The 10422-nt window shown below is 38.3% G+C and overlaps 1 protein-coding gene across 1 annotated transcript; it reads left to right on the top strand.

Annotated features, from left to right (window-relative positions):
• Positions 1 to 1656: 1656 nt before the first annotated feature.
• LOC115920190 lies at positions 1657 to 10128 on the top strand. Its single transcript, XM_030975331.1, has 10 exons — positions 1657 to 1781; positions 2801 to 2936; positions 3569 to 3735; positions 4535 to 4897; positions 5141 to 5247; positions 5723 to 5849; positions 6094 to 6269; positions 8236 to 8350; positions 9210 to 9321; positions 9841 to 10128. Exons 2-10 carry the CDS (start codon positions 2809 to 2811, stop codon positions 10121 to 10123), a joined length of 1578 nt encoding a protein of 525 aa, XP_030831191.1. The 5' UTR covers positions 1657 to 1781; positions 2801 to 2808; the 3' UTR covers positions 10124 to 10128.
• Positions 10129 to 10422: the final 294 nt, after the last annotated feature.

The following is a 10422-nucleotide window of genomic DNA, read 5'->3' as shown; positions in this document are numbered from 1 at the left end:
GCAACCAAGTGTTGAGTGGTAGTCCCAACTAATTGGCAAGGTTTCATGAAACTTTTAATGTGGAAGAAAACCCTGATATTGATAATAAAAATATTAATAATATGGATATTTATATAGCGCCGGTATCCGCCAGGCTCCGAAGCTCATGGCACTGTACATATTACAATCACGAACATATCACTTTCTTAACTAAAGTACAGGTAAACTAAAACAACACAAAGTTAAGTATTACATCAAAATTATAATTGTCCTAATTAAATAGCACTGTTTAGAAAGAGATTGGTTTTTAGAGCAACTTTGAAGTCATGGAGGGCTGTTAAACTACGAATACTAAGTGGTAGCTTATTGCAAAGGGACAGACCAGAATGAAAAAAATGCTCTATCCCCCCCCCCCCCCAAAGAACTGCGCGTCTTAGGGACAACTAAGATGAATGAAGATGTCTTGTAGGCATATACTAATTAACTTCATATTGTAGGAAGGAGCAGAGTCGTACAAGGAATGGAAAACTAGCAACAACAACTTTAAAATGATTCCGAGAGTTTTGAGAATGGGGGTTTTAATGAATTTTTGAAGTTGTAATCAAACACAAATTGGCAACTCTGGCGAGCTCCCTTCCCGTTTGCCCTGTACTAAAAAAGTAGACATTTTTATTTTCCCTCAAGAAAACTTTCAATCATACATGCACCCAAAATATAATTATTGCAAATGTGTTTCTATTCAACCCCTGTATGGAAGGGAGAAAAAAAAAATCAACTCCGTCATCAATAACAAAGAAGATGAAAGTTTATGAAATATTATCACAAAGAGAATATTTGGTGTGTAGTGTTGCTAGACAAATGTATCTTTCTCCTTTAAAATACAATGTCTCTTGACAAATCTCAAATATATACCTAACCTTTCTTTGATTTTTTTTAATGTCTGTTGATTGATTCTTGTTATATATCTCCAACATGATTTTTTTTTAATATTTCCAACTTTAATTTTACAGCTCAGTGGGATTTAAAACTGTACCATAATCTTGATATTTTTATCTCAGAACAGGACATATAGACACATGCATATATATACGCAAGATATCGACACATATCTTTGTTAAGTCTACATGCATTTATCATGTTTATTTCAAATTTACATGCTGTTACACTCTCCTCACAAAGTAGGTTCTTATCAACATGCATACAATTATTTTGAAAGTATATCAATAACCTATTCCGAAAAATTACTGGTATACTTTTAACCTAATTTTACACATCTATATACATTGCGTCCTGAAAAATCTACTGTATATTGCTATAAACATAATTATACTACGTACAGACATGCAGCTTTAATAGCATGGTCATTGTTGGTTTGTATAATTTCATTTCAGCTAAAAAATCCCCAAATAGTAGGCCTACAAATCTGGAAAATTCACCGCCTGATACATCTATGGAGAAGGATTTTGGATGCACTAATTAATTCCTGATTTTTAGATTATCACAGTCTTGTTAGGTGGTCCACTTTTGTAAGCGCGTGAATGCAAAATATCTCACACCAAACTGTCTTCAATGTCGGAAATCTGTTTTTTTTATAAACTTTTTTTTAATCCCTTTTTGTTTTAATGCCTAGATCTTAGATGTTTCCGTGGCCGTGGTCCAATCTCGTAATTGTTGATGCGCACAATTCGCACTTCATACAACAGTGCATGTGCCCTCGATCGCGATCGCACAGACGTTGTTACATAACGCTGAACTGAACAACAACAAAGTTACAGGTTATCTTACATTTACAAGGTGTACCGGTAAATATGTTTTTTTTTCTCGTTTTTTGTGTTTTAATTTGTGACGCTAATAATTTATAAAATGTGCTTTTGACTTGTGTATGCAAAGATAATGCGCGTTCACGTCGCGTCAGCGGAGGTAGATTCCGGCCCCTAAACCCAGTCCGCTCCTGCCGTGGGCGTGGCGCTGGCGGACGGCGGCTTTGGCAGTCAGTGTATCCGCAATTTGGCATGTGGCGTATGGTCGAGGGAGACTCGCAATGCAATGACCCATCCATCTTCGGGGCTGTGGTGAGGGAATCGTACCAATCTTTTTACAAGAGTAGTACGGTAGTATGAATTTGCTAACATGAATTAATATTGGGATCAATTGAAACCGAGTATCGTAAATAAAAATACAATTATGACAAAGAGACCACCGTTTTCAGCTTTGATCTAGAAGTAGATCTAGGGTCTAGTAAGTTTTCAGTCACAAACACATCTGAAAACCGTAGCATACACATGTAGCGTCTATTTTTTTCTTCTCGAAACCTGTCAATTACGTCAATTATATGAATTGAATATAGACCTACATGGTTATAGAGTTGTGTTTGGTTTGTAAGCATTTCAATTTTCATCTTTCAATTGGACATTTTTTAAATCTGTAAGTCTTTAGTTAATGTGATTTCCTGCAATTGTCTCATAAGCAGGGCTCCCACTTAGCCGAGTTTGAGCCTCGAGTTGTGGCAAGGTAGCGTGATCTTATGGCAAGTCGTTTTATCATTAAAACATATTTCTTGATATCATGAAATTGATTTCTTGATATCACGAAATTGATTTCTTGATATCACGAAATCGAATTGTTGGTATCAAGAATTGCCATTGCTTTACAACGTAAAATTATTTCTTCATATCCAGAAATATGTTTTAATGATAAAACGGCTTGTCATAAGATCGCGCCAGCTCGCCACAACTCGAGGCTCCAACTCTGCTAAGTGGGAGCCCTGCTTTAGATTTGTAATTGCTGTTTTATTTTTGTTTTGTTTTCCTTTAATTGGCAGTCAAAAATATGAGAATTAGGAGAAAATGTGTCCTGTGCGATGTAGTAATAGACCACATGTCTCGACATGTCAGCCGAAAGCATGCTGGGATGAGCACCCTAGAAAGAACAGAATATAAGGAGAAGATGCTTAGAGAGTAAGTAATTGTATCTGTTTCACTATAACTCTTATCTATAATATCCTTGTATAGTTTATAGCTATCCAAACATTATGCTTGCTTCTCTATTTTTTGTTAAGGGCTTGTGATTTAGTAGAGATATTTCCTAGTGGTGTTGCCAATTCATAAACTTAGGGCGAGGGCATATTGTTTGAAAGTAATGCATAAGCAAAAGATCATCAAAGTCTCAAAGCTTTCACTCTTCTTGTCAGTGTTTCACAAAAAGTGTTCTGATGTAACCAAAGCCAACTTTCACCAAGGATTTGTTAATCTGTAACATTTTATATATTGAAAGCCAGCACAAATCAGCTTTTATTCTTACTAGTCCTTGGGCACCCAGAAATTTCAAACATAATTTCTTATTGATTCGATCTTCTGTCACTCTTTTTATTCAACAGGTCACGTTTCCTTTACAAATTATATAATTATCATTTCATGTTCTTATAATGGTTCAACTCCCTACCTAGTATTGAAATGAGATAAATGTTATTTGTTCACACATACATCATCGAACTGGCAGAGGATATATGGAACTGCCTGTGAAGACATTTCATAACATTTAATTTCATGTATGAACCATATAATATAGTTTTATTTTTTTCTTCTCTTAGGACACCTATCCAGTGGATAGCTAAGGAAGCCCAGAAAAAGAAGCCTATCCTCCTGAAATGTCCTTTGTGCTTTTCACTGGGCATCAGGATCGATGGCCATCTACTTTCGAAACACTCCATAAAAAGAGGATCTCGCAAAATGAAAACTCTTCTCGCCAGGGCCAAAAGTAAGTTTGTTTGATACTATAAATAACTATGTATGTTATTTTGTATAAAAATCAATACAAAAGTGACCAAAATAAATATATTGTTGTTGATTGGGATTAATTTGACCACATGTTCTAGCATCAGGGCACATTTTTACATAGAATAGGCCCATCAAATATCCTTTGCTGATAATAATGATCAGAGAAATAACCCCTCACCAAAAGTGACCATAATGGTCACAACAACAAAAAAATGGCAAAAATGACCAAAATGTGAATAGGGTCAATAACATATTAATAATATTTTTGAAGTCAAGAGCAAAATTTTAATCTGGAAAAGCTATTCAAACCTTCCCCACTAAAATATCAGATTAATCCCCTCATATCCTAGGATATATAACAATGCCACAGCTGATATTTTTGCCAACCTTTTCCCATAATGCATCACTAATCATTAGTGTCAAAGTGAATTTGCTGCTAGATCAGCAAGCTACATCAACATGGTCTAAATCTAACCCATGACCTTTGCGTTTTTTAACTTCCTTATCTTCAACAACTTCATGACCAGTTATGATATATTCATTACCCCCTTTTGAAAACAAGTATAAATTAACCCCTGCCCCACAACCATCCCAACATTTATGACCACTACGTACCCTGATTCCAATTACCCAATATACTCAGGGGTCCATCTTGGATTGGCCCATATCATCAGACTCCAATATATCCAACAAGTCCCAACCAAATCACATCAGAACGGAGTAATGTCTGCATGACCTTTCACCTCATCACATTCACCACATATTAACCCCTGTTCCAGAACAAGCCCGACGTTTAGCAAATCAGGAGAAGTCACAGCAACAGCAGCAGCAAAGGTCAAGGGTCGAGGTCACTGAACCGGAGCAAGAGGTCAGGTCAAAGCAGCAGCAAAGGTCAAGGGTCGAGGTCACTAAACCGGAACAAGAGGTCAGGTCACAGCAGCAGCAAAGGTCAAGGGTTGAGGTCACAGAACCAGAGCAAGAGGTCAGGTCACAGCAACAGCAGCAAAGGTCAAGGGTCCAGGTCACTGAACCAGAGCAAGAGGTCAGGGGGCGTGTTGACACCAATCTGAAGTTTACGGATGAAAGCCATGCATATGCAGCCTACTGCTCCAGGGTCACCTTTACAACAAGTCCGAAAGCTGGTATGTATCGATTTCTGAAACTTGTAAGGAAAAATACAATAGATTTTTAAATAATTTATATTTGACTTTCCTTGTAATTTTTGGAAAAGGAAGTGCTTGAAAGACTCCACCAAGAGGGAATGTTTGAGTTAAGTTGTTCCCATGGCCTTGGAATATAAACACAAATAAACATAAATACAAACACATGGGTGATTTAGTCAGCAAGTCCATCAAAAGGGTTATGTTTTTATTTTTCTGTTGCAGCTAGTACCAGAGTAGATAATTCCTCATCGACCTATGACCTCCACCCAGTGTCAGGGGCAGGGGAGACGCTTGATGACCCTCCACATGTACAGAGAACCACAAAACAGGTATTGGCCGGCCGTTAGAACTTAACCTGTTCATATTCATTACACATTGGTTAAAGAGTCTCAATGAATTGGACCATTGTTGATACATACTATTAAAACTTGCCTGGTGTGGCGACCACCTGTGAAGAAAGATCACTTGGCTGTAATAGACCGCTCTTCTTGTCTCACTTGTTTGAGCTACATGTATATGTATGTATACATTTCAATTTCACTGTATGAAGTCATTTGGATGCTGACACTGTCAACATAATAGCTAAATTGATGATTAACTTGGCCAAGAGAAGCGAATGGTGGATAAAGAATTCATGCATGGTATCTTTTACTTATTTCCACTGCCTTCTGCCTGCCCCCCTGCTTATGTTGACAAATACAAACTATTTCATATCAACTTTTAACGGTTGTCACGATTTAACTCTGTGCTGATGACTTTTATCCTTCTCATATTGTAATAATGATTTCTCACTCTTTATAATAGATCCAACAGAGTGGAGCAACCTCAGCCCCAAGAATAAACAAGAGTACCTTCTTAGACAATCTCCTCAATGTTGTGGACAGATACTGGAATGGCAGCAAGTCTCTCCATGCACATTCCAAATTCCAAGGTATGGAGGTTGCAGGTTACCGGTATATCAAAGTCAAAGTCAACTTCCATGCACTTGCAAGCATGTATAGGTGCATCTATTAGTCACCTCATGAGTTTCCCTTAGCTTTCTTTAAGGTGTATATCCCTACAGGAGTAATATTTTGATAGAGTATGTCAGTATGGAACCCAAAATATTTAGAGCAAATTATGTTTTGATAATAGATGGCTCCATTTGAACTACGTACAACATCATCTCTCCTCAGCTGAAGCCCAGTCACTCCTAGAGAAGCTTTTAACGCATCACTCAGCCACCAGCCAGGAGCATATAGACCGGCTTCAGCTGGAGAATGTCTCGCTTCTCACTAAACTGGGCCAACAGGCCACGGAAGCGACAGGGTTGGAACTGCAGAGATCGTTGGATATATCGCAGAGAGATGTCGTGAGTGATTTTCCAGTTTTTATTATTTTTATGATATGCAGCTAAATAAATGTTTGGAGACTATATGGTTAATTTTTTCCGCATTCTAAGCAGTGTAATAGTAAAGCAGTACACCTTTTGTTAAATAGTAAAATACGCCTGTGAGGGTAAAACTTACTCCCGCAAGTGTATTTTGAAATGCCTTTTTATGCCTCCGTTACGAAGTAGCCGGAGGCATTATGTTTTCGGGTTGTCCGTCCGTCCGTCCGTCTGTACGTACGTACGTAGGTACGTCCCGTTCTCGTGATCGCGTTATCTGAAGAACCGATTGATGGATTCCTGCCAAACTTTGGTCATGTATGTATCTTGCAGAGCCGATGAACTGATTAGATTTTGGGGTTACGAGGTCAAAGGTCAAAGGTCACAGGGCTCATTATTTATGCAAAAACAGCTTGTGATCGCGTTATCTGAAGAACTGATTGATGGATTCCTGCCAAACTTTGGTCATGTATGTATCTTGCAGAGTCAAAGAACTGATTAGATTTTGGGGTCATGAGGTTAAAGGTCAAAGGTCACAGGGCTCATTATGTATGCAAAAACAGCTCGTGATCGCGTTATCTCAAGAACCGATTGATCGATTGCTGCTAAACTTAGGTCATGTATGTTACTTGCAGAGCAGATGAACTGAGTAGATTTTGGGGTCACGAGGTCAAAGGTCAAAGGCCACAACGCACATTATGTATGCAAAAACAGCTCGTGATCGCGTTCTCAAGAACCGATTGATGGATTCCTGCCAAAATTAGGTCATGTATGTTACTTGCAGAGCGAATGAACTGAGTAGATTCTTGGTTCATAAGGTTAAAGGTCAAAGGTCATGGGCTCATTATGTATGCAGAAATAGCTTGTGAACACATTCTCATTAGAACTGACAGATGGATTACTATTTAACTCAGGACATCTTGCAGAGCCAATGAACTGAGTAGATTTTAGGGTCATGAGGTCAAAGATCAAAGGGTCATTTATGTATATGAGAAATTGCTTGTAATCACGATATTCTGAGAACCTGTTAATGGATTACAATTGAACTTGAATTCGAAAAATGTGTTCTGTTTTGGTTTGTAAAATTGCTCTATGACGGAGGCATCATTTTCGACTGCGCGCAGTCGAATTCCATCTAGTTTTTTAAGGAATCACAGGTAATAAGTTGGCTATTTTTTCTTGATGGCACTGAAATGAAAATGTATTGTTAGGATTAATTCATTTCAATTTCAAATTAACATTCTATGAGCAAAACATTCTGAGGCAATATTCATGTTCATGTAGACAAATATAAATGCATCTTTTAAGCATATATAGATCTATGCAAACACAAATACATCGTCTTCAGGGAGCCAGATCCATTCTGCATTTAACTGATGCGCTTTTAACTCTCGACAGATGAACAGTGCATTATGCATAAGAATAACATTAATTTGGTAATAATGAACAATGTTATTTGCAGATAAATGTAGTAAACATTAATTTTCTTATACAGTAGGCTTGCGGGTGCACCATGTGAGAGAGAGGGAGGATTAAGGAGTCCTGAAAAGGACTCTCTGTAATCTTTCTAGAGGGTGTGTAGTCTTGAAAAGGACTGTTGGTGTACGCCAACTATTCTCCTCCCCGGACGACAGATAGTCAACCTGTTCAAAACATTGAGCCACTCCCGCCACCCATCTCTCCAAGCGCTATAGTTCTCCTTAGAACTATAAGCCAAGAAAGATAACCAACAGTCCTTTTCAAGACTACACCAACAGTCCTTTTCAAGACGACACCAACAGTCCTTTTCAGGACTACACACCCTCAAGAAAGATTACCGAGAGTCCTTTTCAGGACTCCTCAATCCTCCCTCTCTCTCACATGGTGCACCCCCAAGCCTACTGTATATCTACATCATCACGCAAGCCGATACTTACAAGCAGCATTAATTTTCTTGTATGAATGTCAGGATCAACTGTGTGTAATTGAGCTCCAGACAGAGGAGAACAAACAGCAGCTCCAGGTCCAGCTCCAAGAGGCAAGGAGAAAGGCTGCTGCTGATGCATCTCATGGAGACATTGAAGGTAAGACAATACAACCTATTGGTGGCAGCAGTTAACTTTTGGAATAAAATTAGATGCCCGATATTATCTCATTAATCTGTCAATGAAATGAAGAACTGTTGACAAGGTTGTACTTGAGGAAAAATACTACAATGAAATAATACATTTTTTGTTATTTACTGATTGATTTGTATCCATTTGGCTCAATATTATACTTTGTACCACTGCATATTTCTCTTTGACTTTTTGAGGTTTTGAATGAATAGATGATGGGTAGATAAACAAATTATGACTCACATTTAGTTTACATACACATGTGATAGTTGGAGCTAGAATGGGAACTTGAGGATTCAGTCCAGGGACCCGTTACACAAAGCCTTCTTTCAATGACAAATGACAAAAACCAGTGTCAAATCTGCTGATAACCAATCAGAAGCAAGGATTTCAGTAGCTTATAACAAAAAACTGTCATTTGTCTCTGATGACAAGTTTTGTGAAATGCCCCCCCCCCCCCCTGATGTCTGTCTTGGACATTGGATGTGTCATGGAATGCGTCATGGCAGTGGCTAATTAATGGTAGTGGCTCAGATAGAGATAGATGTACATGTTCCATTCATTAAAGCCCCACTGTACTACTTGTAACTACCTGCTCTCTCTATATAGAAAACAATGCCTAAGCGGTGCCCGTTGGTCCCCCATGATCCTCTTTTTTGTTGTTATTTTAATTGAGAGCTGAGTTGATGAGCTAACCACTTGTCACTGACCTTGCTTGGTGGTCTAATCCCTCCTGGCCAAACTAGTACAGACAGGATTTAAGGTAAAAAGTATGCATCATGCAGTCATACGGAATTAAATTGTTTGTTTGACCTTTGTTTCTTAGAATCTGTTCAGGGACAGGAGAAGCTTCTGCAAGAGAATGAGAAGCTAAAGGTACAGCTGAAACATGCCACTCAGCTCCAGGAGCTAGCTACTGTCCTGAAAGAAAGTCACAAGTAAGTTGTTTTTCAATGTTAAAGTAACCGATTCAAATTCTACATTTTCGTGCATGTCATGAGGCCTGGTGCACACGCATGAGTGAATATTTAAAAATCAGTCTGCATGTTGATTGGTAGATAGTAAAACAGTTCGTACAGTTAACATTTGTATTCATGTATGTGGGTTTTAGTGATTTCCGATGCAAATTAAATGGAGGTATAAACCATCTCCAGGGATTGCTTTCAAACTCAGGACATGTATGCATCTTGCAGACGAAATGAACTAATTAGATTTTAGGGTCATGAGGTCAAAGATCAAAGGATCATACCGCATGTATATGAAAAATAGCTTGTAATCACAATATTCTGACAACCTGTTAATGGATTACAATTGAACTTGAATTTTACAAATTGCTTCTGTTTTGGTTTGTAAACTCGGTCTATGTGCAGAGGCATCATTTTCGACTGCGCGCAGTTGTAGATCCATCTAGTTTATGAAAGTATTCTTAGTTTTTGTACATCTGTTTTCTTGTACAGATCTTTAGTAGCCACCAATGACCATCTCCTCAAAGACCTTGAGGAAACCAAACAGAGGCACATAGAAGAGGTTAAGCTGCTCCACTGGTCTTACAACCAGCTCAAACAGACCATGGACATCACGATGCCCCCCACCTACGCCCCTTCCCAGACCATCACCACCACCACCCATCAACCCCAGGGCGGGGCAGTCAATGGGTACGGCAGAGGGGAGGGAAGTCCTTCAATGCAACCGGGGTGTGGTAGCTACTCTCATGAATTTGAAAAATATTTGAAGCGTTAACAATGATAAGATTAATAAGATTGCCCTTTCAAGTTGTATGAGATATGTACCTTGTGTATTAAAAGACAATCATCATCAACTGTTTGTGATTAGATAATAAGGTGATTTGCAGTTTCAGCAAACATTTTTTGTAAAAGTATATCACAATTAACATGGTTGTTTAATAGAAACAAAATCAATCATCCGAACTGTAACAGTATTTCTCTTTAAAAGCCAATTTTGTGATTGGTGACTTAGAGTATTGTACTAATATTTTGACTATTTTGATATATTGCTGTAACATATTCGGACGAACACAA

Source organism: Strongylocentrotus purpuratus, unplaced genomic scaffold (assembly GCF_000002235.5).
Source record: "Strongylocentrotus purpuratus isolate Spur 01 unplaced genomic scaffold, Spur_5.0 spur5_scaffold_8, whole genome shotgun sequence".
Lineage (NCBI taxonomy): Eukaryota > Metazoa > Echinodermata > Echinoidea > Camarodonta > Strongylocentrotidae > Strongylocentrotus > Strongylocentrotus purpuratus.
The sequence above is the reverse complement of the archived record's forward strand: the minus strand, read 5'-3'. Positions and strand labels throughout refer to the sequence as shown.

Excerpts from the sequence above, each read along its gene's own strand:
- LOC115920190 (XM_030975331.1), top strand. The coding sequence starts at position 2,809 with ATGAGAATTAGGAGAAAATGTGTCCTGTGCGATGTAGTAATAGACCAC. Across the intron at positions 3,736-4,534 it reads TCTTCTCGCCAGGGCCAAAA|AACAAGCCCGACGTTTAGCA; the intron begins GTAAGTTTGTTT and ends CCCCTGTTCCAG. Across the intron at positions 5,248-5,722 it reads TACAGAGAACCACAAAACAG|ATCCAACAGAGTGGAGCAAC; the intron begins GTATTGGCCGGC and ends TCTTTATAATAG.